Below are 17,877 nucleotides of genomic sequence, written 5' to 3' on the forward strand. Positions count from 1 at the left end.
CCTTAGAGCTCCGGCTAATCCAGACGCAACATTGACAAATTAGTGACTGAATGAGTATCAGCACTTGGTACTGCAATTAGAACCTGGGGATTTGGCTGTTGATTAGTTTTTTGGGCTACACTGGGAGGGAGGCTCAGAGACAGTGTGGGTGTCTGAAGGAAAAAGCGCATGTTAAGAGAAGTGAGGACTTCAAATGAAATCTTTTTTTTTTTTTTTTTTTTGAGATGGAGTTTGGTGGTGTGCACCTGTAGTCCCAGCTACTCGGGAGGCAAATGAAATCTTACACGGTTTTGGGAAACTGCATTGGATAGGGATGCTGAAGCCAAAGAGTGTTCCTTGTTCCAGAAAGGGAGGTAACATTTACAGGAGGGCTCCTGAGGTCAGAAGCTCCTCCTAGAAGTTCAGTTGTGTATCAGCTGGCTCAGGAGCTGATTTCCCGTGCAACTTTGTTTTATAATCCCCCACTGGAGCCTTTACCATACTCTACCCCTTTGTATGTTTATGGATAGGGTCCTTCCCACTCTTTCGCACCTATGGCAGTCTCCACAGGCTTCTAGCCCTTTAAATGCCATCTGTTTTTCTTATAAGGCAGGGTCCTGAGTTTATAGGACTTTATAGGAAGACCTGTAAGTCTCTGTTGATCTTTATAGGTAGTCTACTATCTCCCGGGTATCTTGTAACTGTAATGTTTATATTTTTTCAAAAATAAATCTTACAGAGATGCCTTGGTCATTCCAGATAATAGTTTCTGTGGCTGCTAGGCCCTGCTATATGACTCCTGTTTCTGCCTACTGGACTCCACTCTCTGGGGTGTGGGATCTGATGACCTCTGTACACGTGCTGTGCTCTCCTGTTCTTTATGTGGCTGCTTGACTTTGTCCTTTGGGTTTCATCTTAAAAGTAGTCAATTAGAAATTTTTGTTGCCATGCTGAGACTAGTTAGGATGCCCAGCTCATCAGCTATAATGCCTCTGTCAAAGCTCCACTCACATGTGCTGGAACTGTCGCCTTCCCCTCCTCACCTGTAAACCACATAAGTGCAGAGGGCATGTCTATTTTGTTCATCAGAATCCTCCAGGGCCTAGCTTACTGCCCAACACATGCTGGGTGCTAAATAAATGTGGAACATGTGCCTGTGTGCATGTAGGTCTGATTCTGCGCCTCAGAGGTCAGCTTCCAGGACTGTTGCCTCAATAACACCTCTCTTCTAGGCCTGTGCCAGGGTGGACTGGCTTCTCTGAGTCTCACTTACCTATATCAAATAATCAACATGTGGTAGAAGACTAGGGATATAGGGATCTTTCTATAAAACCCTTCCCATTAATTAAGGGACTAAGAAGTTAATGTGGATCCTTTATATTTTATGATTACTGGCCTAGTGCATCGTCTCCTGAGCCAAGGCCCTTTCATTATCTTTCTTAGAGAATCTTATCCAACCCCTGTGACACAGTTGCCTGCTATATGGGTATGGGGAAGATGAATTACGTGGTCATCTTATCGTAGTTGGTGGTGATTTTTGGTAGGGAGTGGAGGCTGACATGTCATCTTCCCTGTTTTTTTTCCACTTTTATCTCTCCCAGAAAGTGTGCCCTTGTGCCTTTGAGTGGCAAAATTATATACCACACATTCTGATAGATCTACTTCTGGGTAGGAAAATAATTTGAGTTCTGTTGAAATCGATTTTACTGTCGGAGTCTGCTATTGCAGGGGGGCTTATATAGTTAGTGCTTCACAGGAAGACCTGTACTCACTGCAGAAAGATCTGTGATACTTAAAGGTTCCTTAAAATCAGAACAGTTGTCTCAAAAATAAGAAAAGAGGTAATTTTCACTTGGCTTTTATGACAAAGTAATTGTATAGTTATTTAAAAACAACTTTAGATTTTTCTGAGCCAGCAGTCCAAATTTCAGATAATGTATTCAAGATAAAAAAAGAAAAGCTCAATCCAGACATCGACAGAGGAGTGGTGTTGGGCTGAATCTTAAGTAGGACATGGACACTTCTTCCATTTGTAAGAGGAAGAAAGGACTAGAATTGGGCAGCACATGTACATTGATAGTTTGGCTGGAATCGGAGGGAGTTCTCTGATGGGTTCTGCCTTCTCTGTGTGGCATTTGGTTTGAAGAGCAGAGCTAGCTACATAGATTGAATATGGGGAAGGGGGCAGTAGCCACATAGCAAGTTGGGGTGATGTCATACAAACATTCCTGAGGCTTGGAAGACCTTGGTGGTGTAAGATTCTGTCAGCATGTGAAGATGGAGATTTGGATTGGGATAGGGGATGATTTCTTTCAGATGGAAGGCCCATTTGTCCTTTGATGATTCCCATTTGTCAAAACTCAGTCTTGTAGAAACTTAGCTATCTGCCTTCCCCATGCAGCCCATGAGGAACTGAGCCTTGGGCCAAATCCATCCCCACCCTCGGTGCTGCTGGCAGTCCCCCTGCGCTTCTCGGGTCATGCCACTCTCCCAGCCTCCAGACAACCATCTCATACCACCTCTGTTCCCCTCAAACCTCCATTGCCCTCTCCTTCTCAGAAGATGGCCTTGCTTCCTGCTTCCCTGCAGCCAGGGACTCTCAGTTTCTACTTAAACACACACACTACTTCCTGCCTTCCCATCTCCAGGGCTCATCCCTCTTGTGGAGCTTTGGATCCTGTCTCCGCTGGCCTTTTCTGCTATTTCTTTTCTCTCCCATAGTTTCAGTCATTCCCTCTCAATGGAATTCCTCTCATTTTTATTTCTTTCCTGAACTTTTCCTTGAAGTCTAACATACAGATTGTAAATAGGGCTACAGTGTGATGAATTTTCACAGCTGTGAGATGAGCACACCTATGGGTACCAGTGCCCAGATAAAGATAGCACATGACAAAGATCCCTAGAAGTTCCCCTGTGGATCTTTCTGGTCATTAGCACCTCTGTCTGCTCTGTGTAACAGCATCAATTGATTTGCTTGTTTTTCAACTTTATGTAAGTGGAATCATTCAGCATGTGCTCTGGTACTTGGCCTCTTTCAAACTCAGTCATTAAATGTTGCTTTCTTAGTCCCAGGGCCCTCTTCCCTTCTCACCCAGTACTTTATTGCTAGGCAGCCTTATTCCTTCACCCTGCCTAAGTTACCATCTAAATGTTAATGGCTCACACATGTATACCTTATAAAGTCCTGATCTCTTATCTCAGTGCCAGTTACATCCATCCAGCTGCTATCCTTGACATCCAGGAAGGGACTGGGTATGATTCTGCACTGCTGAAGGCACAGAGGCTGACATAGGTTAGACACTCAGTAAACAATTAGTGCTTGAATGACTTTGGAAGACAGAGATGAAGGAGTTTTAGAGATTCACAAATTTCATAAATTCTCTGCAGTTTCTGCTGATCAAGGAGCTTGCATTCAGGAGAGCAGGGAGAGGAGCACAGCAAAGGAAGCATTTGCAAAAATGGACAATAACTCCAGGCAGTAAGTGGTAATATTGTGTACAAAAATTAAGCAGAAGGAGGTGATCAGAAAGGTGTGAGGGCAGAGAGGTGAGTAAGCTGAAGCTGATGAGCCCAGGAGCCACTTTCTGGGAAGGCAGCGCCTGTGCTGAGGCCTGGGTGTTGAGCAGATGCCAGTACTCTGAGGACCAGGAAGAAACTGGGCAGGGGGCTTGTGTGAGGTATTAAGGGCAAATGAGGCTGGCAAGCTTGAAGACTAGAAAGGAGATGAGGGAGGCCAGTGTGTGGTTTGCAGAGAGTGTGGGAGGTGAGATTGGAGAGAGGCGGTGGCTGGGCCACCTCCAGCTTGTGAGCCAGCAAGAGGAGTGTGTTCTAAAGAGCAGTGGAAGGTTTAAGCAGGGCAGTGACGTTTTCCTAAGTTTTAAAAAGATGAGGGTGACTATCGGTAGAGGTCCAGTTGTGGAGGAGCAAGAATGAAAGCCAGAGAGACTCGTGGTTGAGAGGCTGTTGAAATAGTGTAGGCAAGAGGTGACCATGGCCTGGACAGGGTGGGGCTTGTAGTGGACATGAAGAGACGGGGAGGGCAGGGCTGGGGTATGCTGTGGAGAGGAGACCGAGTATGCCAGTGATTTGCATTGGTGAGCTGGGGAGAGTGAAATTAAGGACAGCACATCTGGATGGACGTTGGTGCGCTTGACAGAGATGGGGAGGAACGAGGAAGGAACAGTTTGAGGTGGGATTTGGTTTGGAAATGTGGCTGTGGTGCCTTTCAGCAGAGATTATAGAGCAGTCTAGAGCTGGAGATGAAACCTGGAGCCAAAATAAAGAGAGTATTTTAGACCACGTGACTGGTGAGATTACTTAGTATAGATTCAGAAAAGAAGTGGTTCCAAGTGGGAGCCCTGAAGCACCCCAGGATTTAGAAGTCGAACAGAGGAGAGGGCAGCAATAAAGGGAACAAGGAGTGGCTAGTGAAGCAGGGATGGGCCAGCTAAGGAAGCAGGTGTTGCTAGCCCTGTCCTGGGGTGCTGTCTTGATGCCTGGGTGAGAGCTGTTTTCAGTGGCATGTTGGGAAAGAAACCCACCTGCAGGGGCAGGGGATGACGTGAGGATAGCAGGGGTGGGGCTGTGGGATCCAAAACAGTTTTAAGAAAGAAGAAACTAGGACATGTTTGTATGAGAATGGACCTGTAGCTAGGATGGAATTGACAGTGACGACAAGAGGGAATACTTACAGGATTCCATTTGGAGAAGACCCAGGAAATGCACTCATGGGCACAAGTGGAAGGGCTCGTCTTGCGCAGGAACAGGGCACCCCCTGGTGGAGTAGAAGGTGTGAATACATGTGGCCTAGTGGATTTGCAGTGGGAAAATGAAGGGTTTGCCATCTGATTGCTTCTGTTTTCTTAATCAAAAGCAGGCTCTTGGCAGGTTATCAACCACAGGTGAGGGAGGCAGAGGGAAGATGGGAGATCTGAGGAGAAAGGAGAATGATGCAGTAGTCATTTAGAGCATTGGCAAAGTGTTATGTACTGAAGACGGATAGTTTAGGGGCAGTCTAGTGTCCATTTGAGATGTGTGGTCATGAGTTAAATAAATCTGGTGTTATTCAGCCACTTAGGTGCCTGCATGGATAGACGGAGAGTTGGGTTTGAATAAGGTGGGGCGTCACTGAGAGTAGGTGGGATCAGAGAGTTGTGAGTGCAGAGAGAAGCTGTGGACAGCAGACAGGGAACAAAGGGTCAGGTCACTGGGTGTGAGTCTAGTGCATGAAGTTCCTGCAGCCAGTTAGCTGGAAGGGGAGGGAGCACATGGTGTCCAAGAATGGGTTGCTCAACACAGATTTGGGAGGGAGCAGTTTCTGGGGGCGATAGAGCTCTAGAGTGTGGCTATGGAAGCAGTGATGGTGTCAGAAGAGAGAGGTGAACCTGGGTGGAGGGAGGGCCTAAGGAACCTGAGCCAGTAGGGAAGTCAGGAAGTAAAGACAAAACAGGGCCACGTTAGTAGGACAAAGATTGAGAGAAGACTAGAGGTCCTGAGGGAGCAAAGAAAAGGTTCCATAGGATTAACAGAGCAGAAAGCTGGAATAGGATGTTTTGGCCAAAGCCTAGAGTTTCACTCAAGATGGACAGATTGCTAACAGACTTGTGAGTGAACAATGTTGAGCCTAATAATGATATGGCTGTACTTGCATAGGTTGGTGGTGTCAGTGGAGGTGGAAGCAGTGTTTATTTAGCTCTGTAATTTAGAATGCTGCTGTGTCTCTTTCTTATGGCTTCAGATCGTCGTACAGGGATCTTCTAAGCCAGGGGTCCCCAACCTCTGGGCCATGGATGGGGTACTGGTCCATGGCCTGTTAGGAACCAAGGCCACACAGCACAAGGTGAGTGGTAGACAAGCCAGTGAAGCTTCATCTATTTATAGCTGCTCGCCATTGCTAGCATTACCTCCTGAGCTCCGCCTCCTGTCAGATCAGCGACGGCATTAGATTCTCACAGGAGCTTGAGCCCTGCTGTAAATTGTACATGCAAGGGATCTAGGTTGTATACTCCTTATGAGAATCTAATGCCTGATGATCTGTCACTGTCTCCCAGCACCCCCAGATGGGACCACCTAGTTGCAGGAAAATAAGCTCAGGGCTCCCACTGATTCTACATTATGGTAAATTGTGTAATTATTTCATTATATATTACAATGTAGTAATAATAGAAATAAAGCACACAACTTAAGCATAGTGCACTTGGATTGTCCCCAAACCATCGCCCCTGCCCCCAGTCTGTGGAAAAACTGTCTTCCACGAAACCAGTCCCTGGTGGCAAAAAGGTTGGGGACCACTGTTCTAAGCAAGAGCTTACTGGTTTACTTTTTATTATGGAAAATTTCAGATGAACTCAAAAGTAGAGAAAAAAACCAAAATGTACCCCTAGGGGCCTGTCATCACAGGGGTTGAATCCAGGTTCAGAAACCGTGAGCTTTTTGCTATTGTTATTTTGTCTACCCTCTCTACTTTTTTGTTCACACAAGAAGCCAGTTTATTACTTGAGTTGGGTTTTGTTGAATGACCACAGGTCACATGGGGTGCTGGCAGTCTCACCGTAACATACAGTCAGCATTTTCAAAAAGGATGTAAATATGTAATATAATTGTCTATCTCTTAGTTTCCAAAGCTTGTTACTTCACATTTTGGCTGATTGATAGTTTATAAAATGTGTGTGTGTGAGAGAGAGATAGGCCAGCATGTCTGTATTATCCTCATTGTATGAAAAAACAGATGTAAGGTAGTGTTAGGTGATACGTTGGCCTAAAGTTCCAAGCTTAAGTGGGAATACATTTTAAAGTCCCCTCTTTCCTGTTCCCTTCTGTTGGTTGAACTTCATTCATATAGCATCTGCTCTGTTTCACTTCCCCGTCTTTCTAAAGGCATCACTGGCCCATTCCCACACCAAGCTGTCTCCATGCCAGCTCCAAGTGCTCGTAAGACATTGTCCTATGCTTCCCTGGCACTGGGCTCGGCACCAGTGTGCCCTTCTGGACACCCCTTTCTTTACTAGCCTGGGTTGGGATGTTAGTTGCTGGGTGACACTATTCTCTTCTTCATTTGATGGTGACAGCTGGGTCTATGTGCCTCTGTAGTCCTTGCATGGACGTCATAGCCTCATGCACAGCAGCACAGATAAGGCACTCAGCCTCCTGCTCAGTAGTTGGCATCTGCTGGCTGAACACTGTGGACATAGTCTGATGTCAAGGCTGAATGGCTGCTAATTCCTTTAAGAGTGTAACTGGATTTTTCTCTCCTGCCCAATCAAGGTGATGAGTCTCGATTTCATATCCAGCCTGTGTTGAGTATGATCCAGTTCAGAGTCCACTTTCTGGAACATCAGTTGTAGCTCACCAACCTCTATCTCCATGTAAATAGTTGGTGTTCCTGTGATGCTCTGGTCATCCCATTAGGGCCTTGCAGCAGACTCCTGCAGCCTTGGGCCCCACACTGGAGTGGTAGTCTCCCCTTCATGGAGCGGGTTTGCCTCTTCTGCCGCTAGAGTGAGGAACTTTTGGTCTGAGCAGCCTGCAAGGGAAACCAGCTTCATTCTCCCAGCCCATTATCCTGCACCCCTGTCTTCAGGTTTCAGTTTGTCATGCCATGGCCCAGAGCATGTATTCTCTCAGGACATGGTTTCGTTGTATTTAATGCTCTGTTTTTGACTTCCTTGAATTTCAGCATCAGGTCTTTATTACCTAGTTACCCTCAATTTTAATTGTACTGAGATAGTACTGATTCAGTATTCTTTGGTATCACAAACTACAGGGAATGAGGAAAGGCTCCTTTTCATGGAAGGTTAGGATTTGAGGTAGATGGGCTAAATTTTAAGCTTTTGTTTTCTCAGTTTTCAGCTGCACTGTCACTTTGCTGTTTCAGTTCTCCACTAGTGCGGGTCCGGTGCACAGGATGCCGGGGGCATTCCTCAGCTCGCGGGGCCAGGCTCAGAATCTGCCCTTGGCAGTGGTAGGCTTTCTTCTCAGGTCAGAGAGAGGGGCTTCCGGTCACGTAGGGTGTCCCCTTGAAAGCCGCAGTAGGATGCTGACTATGAGACATAAGAGTGAGTCTAGAGCGAGAGACAGCCTTGGGAACGTGGTACATTCAGGATTTGTGAGCTGTTTGGGGCTCTGTAACCTGTCTTCTCCTGGATTTACAGCCACCTCTGTATGTGTGGAAGAGTAGGGCAGGGGCTGTGTTAGGCGAGTCTGTACTGGAGATCCTGTGTGCTGGCCTTTCTGTTCTTTGGTTGGTCACATGGAAAATTTGTTGGAGTTTCTTTTATCTTTCTTTTTCTTTTCCCTACAGAATGCAGCTTACCTCTCATCCCCCTGCTGTGCAGTGAGACTTAAAAACAGGTCCGAGCATTTTACCTAGAAGGAACGGCAGTGCCTGATTTCCTCAAGAAGAGCTCTGGTGGGAGGTCATGTAGGAATCTTCCCTGTTGTGGAGCTTGGTGTTGAACTGTTGCCCTTCTGAGCAGAGCTGGACTCTCCTGAGGCTAGGCTAGAGTAGTGCCCTAACCTTGATTCCTGGAGGGCGTGCTGGAAGACACCCCTTCTGGTGTTAGCCTGCGAGGGAAAGAGCTGAGCACAGTGCTGCTTCCTTTGTCCTCTGCTCGTCCCTGCCCTGCAGCCACCACCTTCCCCTGCTGTCCAAAGAACTCTTCCTGTGTGCGTTCTCCTGTGCTCAGGATTGACTGGGGAAATGAGAGCTGTTTTGGGGATTAGTTTCAGTCACAGTTGCCCCTCTATGCGATGGTCCTGGGATTAGCTGCCAGAAGAACAGGAAGGGAATATCTTTTCAGCATTCACATGGTTTTAATCATGAAATTTCAACCATACGTGATATTTTGCAATAGAATATTTTAGAGTAGAATATTTTATTCATCTGTTTGTCTCTCACCTAGATTCAACAATTACAATGATTTTTACCACATTTGCTTTATCTGCTCTTTTTTACTTTCTTTTTTTTTGTTAGCTGAAGCATTTTAACTCACATATCAGACGACATGTCATGTCATTCCTATTCTTCACTGTGTATCTCTAAGGCTGTAGACAATGGTTTATGTAGCTACAGTGACATGATTACATAATTAACAGCACACACTGTGTAATCTGATATCCCTAATCACATTTCCTCAATTGTCCCCTTTTAGCAGCTGGTTTGCTTCAGATTCCAAAGAAGGTCCTCGTATTACACCTAATTGTTATGTCTCAAGTCTCTTTCATTTAGAGCAGCTCCTCCCTAGTCACCGTCTTTTTTCTCACATGTCCTTATTGCAGAAAAAACAGGGCAGTTGTCCTGTCACTTTTTGATACTTTGCTACTTACTTCCTAGTAGTTCCTCGGTCCCTTCAGTTCTTTCCATTAAAAATTAGCTCCAGCTTTGCTTCAGTCTTGGCAAGAATGTCTTCAGGGAGTGCTGGGTGTTTCCTATTGCACCACAGCAGGAGGCAAACTTATCTGGTTGTTCCTCTTTGAGTCATGCTAAGATCCATCCCTGGCTTCAGGTGGTGACAGCCTGATCCTGGCAATGTCAAGTCCCGGATCAGCCTTCCAGCCCCCTTTTTCACCTGTTGCTTATCATGGTCTAAATCAGGTGTTTGATGAGGAGTATGCATATATTAGCTAGTTGTTTCTTTGTCTGGAAAGAGAGTTCATAGAGGAAATAGGATAGACGCTTCTCTTAATTACCAATTTTCAGGGTAAAAGTTGGGCCCCTAGTTAATTCCAATTTTGTTCAGTGACTCGGGTCTCTCTATCTCTCTGCCTGTCTGTATCTTTCTTCCCCATTCCCTACAGTCATTATGAGCTCCTGAGGTTTGTGTATTTAATGTGTCTCACCCGATTGCCTTTCTTACTCCTTCTGATGCTCAGTTGCATAGTTGGCTCTGTGTTCCTTTGGCGCACAGCCCTTTTGCTTTCTGGCATAACAAGATGTCCCAGGCTCATTTTGTAAGTGCTGCTCTGACTTTGAATCCAGCCATTCCTCCAAGCACCCCTTGCCTCTTGGTGGGGAGAGGATTTAAGGAAAGGGGCTCTAGGTGTGCTCATTGCTGTCGATTCTTATTGCTTCCGGGTCTTTTTAGTGGTAGCTAAAAAGAAAAAAATGTGAGTTCAAACTGATACCTCTAAATCAAATTTTATTTTACTGGATTTTTTCTTAACTTTGATTTTATACTTATATCTAATTTTTCTTACATTGAATCTTGGCTCCTAACAACTTTAACATAAACTACTTATTTGTATTAACCTACTTTAAAAGACAACCGGTGTTATTAACAGTTAAATTGTTGAAAGAAGTGTGGTTTCTTTGCAGCTTATTTGTCAAAAGAATATGTTCTAGGCATGTACAATCAGTATACTGTGCTCAAAAGCCATTTGTGGCTATGTCACCAACGTGATAGGTTCATTCTATTTTAATATTTATTTAATTTTATTTTTTGACTGTAGAAACATGTTTCCAGAGTCAAAACTTGGTAACAGTATATTCAGAGAAGTCTTAACTTTATTCTCCCCTACAGGTAATCATTAAATTCTGGATTATCGTTCACCATGCTTATTTATTATTTTATATTTTATTTAGTTTATATTTTATTTTAGATAGGGTCTCACTCTGTTGCTGAGGTTAGAGTACAGTGGCGCAGTCTTGGCTCACTGTAGCCTTGAACTCCCAGGCTCAAGCCATCTTCCTGCCTCAGCCTCCCAAGTAGCTGCGACTATGGGTGTGTGCCACCATGCCCAACTAACTTTTTAATTTAATTTTTTTTGTGGAGACAGAGTCTCCCTATGTTGCCCAGGCTGGTCTCAAACTCCTGGCCTCAAGTGATCCACCCGCCTTGGCCTCCTGGTGTGCTGGGATTACAGACTTGAGCCACTGTGCCTGGAGAGTGTTTATTTTTTATATACATAAGCAAAGATATGGATACATTCATATTACCTTCCTTTTTTGCAGAAAAGGTAGTATAGAACATATAGTATTGTGTACTTTACTTTTTTTTAACTTACAGTGTGACCTGGGTTCACTTCATGTCAGTGCACAGTGCTCATCCTCATTCCTTTTTGTCTTGTGAGGAGGTGCCATACTTGATTGAGCTAGTTACCTATCATTTGCCTTGGGTTGCTTGCAGTTTCAGTGCCAAATACTGCCTCAGTGAATAACCGAGTATATCAGTCACTTCCTATTTTTACCAATGAATCTTTAGGAAAGATTCTAGAATTATTACTAGGACAAATTATAGATGCAAACATAATTTTTGTAGATATATGACCATTTTTGTTGAAATTTTGGGTACCTAATTGAATTTCATAATTCTAACACTTCCACCTACAAGTAGCCCAATTTTACCATTTTAACATTACATCTCCTTGAACACCTCTGTACATGCTCTCTTTGTATGGAACGTATTAAAAGTGTTATTTTAAGACTTATTGATTTCATTTAGTTAATTTTAAAGTATCACTGCGTATAGAGTAAAATAAATGAAAAGATTGCTAAAACAAAGTCCTAAACCTCAAAAGGTTTCAGAGCGAATATTCTGGGATTTGTTTTCTTCCTTTATCTCCTCCTTATTCTGTTTGTTTCGTATTTTGTCTCCTGTAGGCTATCAAAAGACTGGAAATAAGGCACTAAGAAATGTACCTTTATCTGCCCCACCACAATGAAGCAGGACATGTGTGGGTGCAAGAGGGTGTCCTGAAGTTCTCTGTAGATTTTCAAAAAATATTAATTGAATACCTCTCATTGCCAGGTTATAACAGAGAGCAACGCACACAGTCCCTCATTCATGGAACTTACATCCTAGTACAGGAGACAGGCTAAAAACCAGGGAAAACAAGTACGATAATTACAAGTCCTGTAGGCTTTACAGGAATCAAAGGAGATGGAAGTAGTCTAGCCAGGAGGCCTCTTAAGTAGGGGAGAGGCAGCTGACCCACAAAGCTCAGCACAAAGTAGGGGAGGGCGTGGTTTAAGCTCTGGGAACAGAATGTACAAAGGCCCCGAGGCGGGAAATGCGTGGGGTGTTTGAGAGCGGAAAAAGAAAGCCAGAAGCAGGAAGCACAGGGAGTGAGGTGGGGAGAGAGGGACAGGTCAAGTGTTTCAGTTAAGGATTGGGATTTTATTTTAAGCACATCAGGAAATGATTGAAGACCAGTAGGAGAATGACATTTGATACCAACATATCATGTACTTATTCTTTCTGTAGATTAGAAGGCAAGTCAGATGTGATGTTTTATCTCCAAAAGCAGCAATGTTGTACCTTCTGAAGTTCAAAGTGAAGATGATTTTCATTGTTGTTCCTTTGTACAGGACAGCTGGTTTTCATACTCACATATAGGTCTTTTGAGGATTTCTTTTCTCTTTCAATAATATTCCCCTTGATGTTGCTCAGATAATTACAATGAGTGGTTGTAACTGGATTATATACTTGAGCTGTAAACAGGAGCATGATATCTACAAATTCTCTCCTTCAGACCTGCAAATCCAAGAGACACATCTCTGGAAGATAAGAGAGCTTCTTCCTCAAGACCAAAAAAGGTTTGTGTTAACTGCTGTCACATTTATATAAAATTAATTTTGGAATCAATAGCAGTTTTCCAGATAAAAGCATTTTCAATTTGTTTATTTATGTTTCTTTTACAGAAGATGGCATGATACCCATGTAGGGAATTTCCAAAAGCAACGCTTGCCATATACCTGGACCCCCAGGAGCCTGCTTCCTAGAAAGGCTTTCCTGTCTGATGTGCAGAAGACAGAATGTCAAACTGACTCTTCAAGGGGCAGCTGCAGGGGCTCGAGACCAGCCAGCAGTATCTCATCCTTTGATACAAGGGATATACTGTACAGTCCTTTTTCTAGAAGTGAGAAGTACAAGATTACTCTACAAGAGGAAGATTCCAGGGACTCAAAAACGCAAAGGTTTGCACCTTGAGAGCCCCTTGGAATGTTGACAACTCAGGATCTAAAACAAAGTTCTATGTTAATGAGTTACAGAATTCACGTGGAAGTCAATGTCACTTTATAATCAATAATAATACGAAGTGAGGAACACTATGCAGGAAGAAACCTTCCATAGAAAGACAGGCAGGGAAAAGCTTAGGCTGACCTTAAACTTACCTAACAGAGCAAGCCTGAGATAGACTGCCAAAATGGCCAAATAAGAGACTCTATGAAATAACAGTCTTGTAACTGTAGTAATTGTAAGGAAATTTTCTCCTCTAAATCACGATACCAAATAGGAAAAATGATCTACAAGTGCCCCATGTGTAGGGAATTTTTCTCTGAGAGAGCGGATCTTTTTATGCATCAGAAAATTCACACAGCTGAGAAGCCCCATAAATGTGACAAGTGTGATAAGGGTTTCTTTCATATATCAGAACTTCATATTCATTGGAGAGACCATACAGGAGAGAAGGTCTATAAATGTGATGATTGTGGTAAGGATTTTAGCACTACAACAAAACTTAATAGACATAAGAAAATCCACACAGTGGAGAAGCCCTATAAATGTTACGAGTGTGGCAAAGCCTTCAATTGGAGCTCCCATCTTCAAATTCATATGAGAGTTCATACAGGTGAGAAACCCTATGTCTGTAGTGAGTGTGGAAGGGGCTTTAGTAACAGTTCAAACCTTTGCATGCATCAGAGAGTCCACACCGGAGAGAAGCCCTTTAAATGTGAAGAGTGTGGGAAGGCCTTCAGGCACACCTCCAGCCTCTGCATGCATCAAAGAGTCCACACAGGAGAGAAACCCTATAAATGTTATGAGTGTGGGAAGGCCTTCAGTCAGAGTTCGAGCCTCTGCATCCACCAGAGAGTCCACACTGGAGAGAAACCCTATAGATGTTGTGGATGTGGGAAGGCCTTCAGTCAGAGTTCAAGCCTGTGCATCCACCAGAGAGTCCACACAGGAGAGAAACCTTTTAAATGTGATGAGTGCGGAAAGGCCTTCAGTCAGAGTACGAGCCTCTGCATCCACCAGAGAGTCCACACAAAGGAGAGAAACCATCTCAAAATATCAGTTATATAAAATGTTTTGCTAAGAGTTTAAAATCTTAAAACCCATAAGTGCCACTAGGAAGGAAACCCTGTATATACCTACATTGACCCAAGAAATATTTACAGCGATCCCTAGCAGAACATTGTTTCTGAGGAGGCGTACGTGAGATTGATTTGTTGCTTTATGCCAAGTGTGTGTTCCACAGCTTGACTTTGAATGTGGACCTCTGAGTGTCCGCCCAGGATGGGTGTTAGGTCCCAGTAATAGATGTTGCTTCCTGGGATTCCAGCACGCTGCCTCCATAGTTGAAAGACTACACAAAAAGCCACGATCATTGCCCGGCCTCCTGAGTCACCTTCTATCCATGCTTTGCTTAAAAGCTATCCCAGATACTCCCCCTTGAGGAGCTCATGCCCTTCCTTCCTCCTGATTCGAGCATACTGGCAGTGCTTTGGAAAATGGACAGCTCCCACACTAAGATCACATTCTGGTATTTCTGAGGTTACCACTTGATTTAGCCCCTACGTATCTTTCCATATATCCTATTATTTCTGAACCCAGTCTACCTATATGTCCTCAAAATCCCCGTAAATATCCATCCCTTCCTAGATGGCATTAACTTTCATTTTAGATTTTAGGTGACTCATAATACCCATTCACTTAGCCTGTCAGAAAAATCACTGGCAGACATACATGTCCTTGAACGTTTTTGATTTGTGTGGATTCTGCTCATCACTGTCTCTGTTAGAGTTATTTTCTAGTACCTGCATCGCATATTTTTCACTTGAATTTTTTTTGGAAATAGCTGAATGTAAATAGCAGGGAGGAAGGAGCAAGCAAAGTGAGAGCTTTTCTTCATCCAGAATTGCCCTCTGGGCTCCTTTGATAACAGATGGAGCTCCTTCCTAGCTAGGGAGACCTTACGAGAAGTGGATGGTAGGAGGAATCACTAATAATGTTTCGTCTCTATTTCTGTAATCTTGGGCAATAATGCATAGGAGTTTTCTATACCCCTTTGTTGATTACTATGTATCAGTTCTTTTTAAGGCATGAACGTCTTATTAATCCATCATTCTTTTCTTCATTCAACAAATATTTATTGAAAACCTCCTATGTGCCAGGCACTGTGCTAGGTGCTGGGAATACCACTGATGAGATAGACAAGGTCCCTACTCTCGTGGAGTTTACTTCTGGTGAAGGAGACAGATGATAAATAAACAAATAAATAATGTAGTTTGAGGTAGTGATTAAGTGCTATGAAGAAAATAAACTAGGGTGATGATTTAGTGGTGGGGTGGGGTGGGGGTGGGGTGACATTAGCTAGCGGTCAGGGAGGCCTTTCCGAGGTGGGGCCAACGTTGAGCTGAGGCTGGAAGAGAAGCAGCTTTCACTGGCAGAGCACAGAGGCTGCTCTAGGGGATGAGCCGGTGTGTTTGAGGAACAGAAGGCCAGCACTGGCGTTCGCGAGTGGCGGGGAGGGGAGAGATGCTGAGGTGCTCAGTATCCTGACTTTCATAGGCCTTTTTTGGTTTGTTTTAATTTTTGCTAGATTGATATTAAAAACTCATGTGGAGGAATTCAAGGAATGTTTAGAAGACCAAAAGTCCCCAATGACAGGAACAAAAAGCAACCAATTTCTAACTTTGTTTTTCTTCTCATTCCTATTTTCATTGATTTCCCACATGTAGTCCTTTTGCTCAGGAAGTCTTTGGGGAAATTAAGGATCTTTGAAGCTCTGAAATGGGTGATCAGGTTAGTGGTGTCTGTCAGCTGTCTAAGAGGTTGGAAAGTAAAGTACTCAAAATAGTCACGAAAATACTGAAAGTTTGATTTTTCTCTCCATATTTGAATTAATTTTTTTCTGTTTGACTGGAAGGGGTTTTTGTATAACTAAAACCTCAGCGCGTAAAGGAGATTTAAAAGGAGCACATAATTTAGTGGGTGGGCCATGAAACTGGAGATGGGATTTGTGGGTAAATTTGTCAATATCTGGATTTTGATCCAGACATCTCTGCTAACAAACGTTTGGTAAGTCATTTTCCATACTTTTCCTCCTTTTTACAAAGAGAGGGCTGGCTTAGTTATTTGCTAAAGCCCCTTCCAGGCCTGAATTCCATAAGTACAATTTACTGTAGTGTCTTACCACTCTTTCATGTCACAATAGCGTGGAGCGTTAGAGAAAAGCCTAGACTTTTAGTTGATAGAGAGCCAGTTGAAATATCATTGATAGAATTTTAGTTTTAGGAAAAATTGGTTTGATTTCTAGCTTTATTACTATTAGGTATGTGAGCTTGGGCAAATCGCTTAATCTTTGAGTCTAGTTTTCTCTCAAAATGAGAACATTAGGCTAAATGATTTCCGAGTTTCCAGCTAGTCCTAGAGTTCTATATTTCTACATAGTTGAATTATTTTATCATGCTGTTGCTGGGGAATATGACTAACCCTTTTGAAGCTACTAATTTTATGTCGAGCTTTAAAGTCCATAATTGTTATCTTCAGAAAATATTATTTGACCTACAGTATGTCCAAATCAATTTAATAAAATCACTTTATAACAGGGTTCTGCGCTTGACATGCAGTTGTGTGAATTCAGTGGTTGTGTGTGGGTGTGTGGTGGGGAATTGGCTTGCACATTTAAGGCTAGGGTGACCATGTAATTTATTGTCCAAACTCAGCACTTGAGAGTGGAGGGAGGGGGTGCTGTTTATACATCTGGACAACAAGCCTAGAACAGACCTTAGGCACACCAAGGTGTGAGGACACCCTGGTCCGAGGTCACAGCTTCATACGTAATAAATGACTCAGGTCAGGAATAATCCAACTGGAGAGAGCACAGTCCACTGGGAGAACGGCCTCTGCTCTGCTGTGGTTTGTGTTCATGGTGGAATACAGACCCACAGCTCTTCTAAGAAACACCAGCCTTGATTTTCACACACAATTTAATCTTAAAATGTTGGCAACTAATTCCTTTTCCTTGGGTAACCCATTGTGGTGCTTTCTGTGATCTGCCTGGTGCCCATAGGCAGCCCCTCCAAGCCCTGCTCTGGCTCCTGCTGACCAGCCCACTCCTGGGAAGGCGTGAAGTGCTGTCAGCTGAAGCAGAGGGGTTCTGTGCAGCAGTCAGCAGTCTCTGCATGGCTTTGGCGTCTACCTGCTTTGAGAGACAAGTCTGCATTGGGTTCCACCATTGGGATGGGAACAACCCAAACTAGCTCTTCTGATGCGGGGGGAGTGGGGGCAGGGGTAGGTCACCTGCGATGGAGTCACTCTTGGTACCTGCTTGGATTTAGGGTGTGAACAAGATAAGTCCAGAATGAGAGCACAGTTTCTAACTTGGAAGCCTGAATAAATGGCAGATTGCCTCTTTCAGAGAGGAAGAGCTCTGCATCAGAGCCCAACGTTCAGATAGTCTACTGCGTGAGAACATGGGCATGGATTGCCAGGCTGTCTTGGAAATTGAAGAGGGATTTCTTTGTGTTGTATGAGCATGGACATGATCCCTTCCAAGGGACCTTCTAACTCTTGGCTCTGTTAAAAATTTTGAATTATTTATCAATCAGTCTTTATACAATGTGCTAGTATTCTCAGAAATTTGAAAAATATAGGTGAATGGAAAGCAAATAGCAGATGGGCTGGGTGTGGTGGCTCACGCCTGTAATCCCAGCACTTTGGGAGGCCGAGGCAGGTGGATCACGAGGTCAAGAGATCGAGACCATCCTGGCCGACATGGTGAAACCCCGTCTGTACTAAAAATACAAAAAGTTAGCTGGGCATGATGGGCACCTGTAGTCCCAGCTTCTGGGGAAGCTGAGGCAGGAGAATCGCTTGAACCTAGGAGGCAGAGGTTGCAGTGAGCCAAGATCGTGCCACTGCACTCCAGCCTGGGTGACAGAGCAAGACTTAG

General features: G+C 43.9%; 1 protein-coding gene across 5 annotated transcripts in view; it reads left to right on the forward strand.

Moving 5' to 3' along the window:
• Positions 1-16,545, forward strand: part of ZNF664 (zinc finger protein 664) — a 41,774-nt gene extending 25,229 nt beyond the window's left edge. For 4 of the 5 annotated variants that reach the window (XM_017544413.2, XM_017544412.2, XM_017544415.2 and 1 more), the window contains 2 exons: positions 12,448-12,511; positions 12,617-16,545. In XM_017544413.2, the coding sequence (XP_017399902.1) occupies positions 13,218-14,003 (786 nt within the window). In that variant the 5' untranslated portion in view covers positions 12,448-12,511; positions 12,617-13,217 and the 3' untranslated portion in view covers positions 14,004-16,545. Of the gene's footprint in view, positions 1-5,797; positions 5,819-12,447; positions 12,512-12,616 lie in introns of those variants that run through there. The other variant, XM_017544414.2, reaches the window with a different exon arrangement.
• The last annotated feature ends 1,332 nt before the right edge of the window (positions 16,546-17,877 follow it).

The sequence above is a fragment of the Cebus imitator genome, unplaced genomic scaffold (assembly GCF_001604975.1).
Source record: "Cebus imitator isolate Cc_AM_T3 unplaced genomic scaffold, Cebus_imitator-1.0 Scaffold169, whole genome shotgun sequence".
Taxonomy (NCBI): domain Eukaryota; kingdom Metazoa; phylum Chordata; class Mammalia; order Primates; family Cebidae; genus Cebus; species Cebus imitator.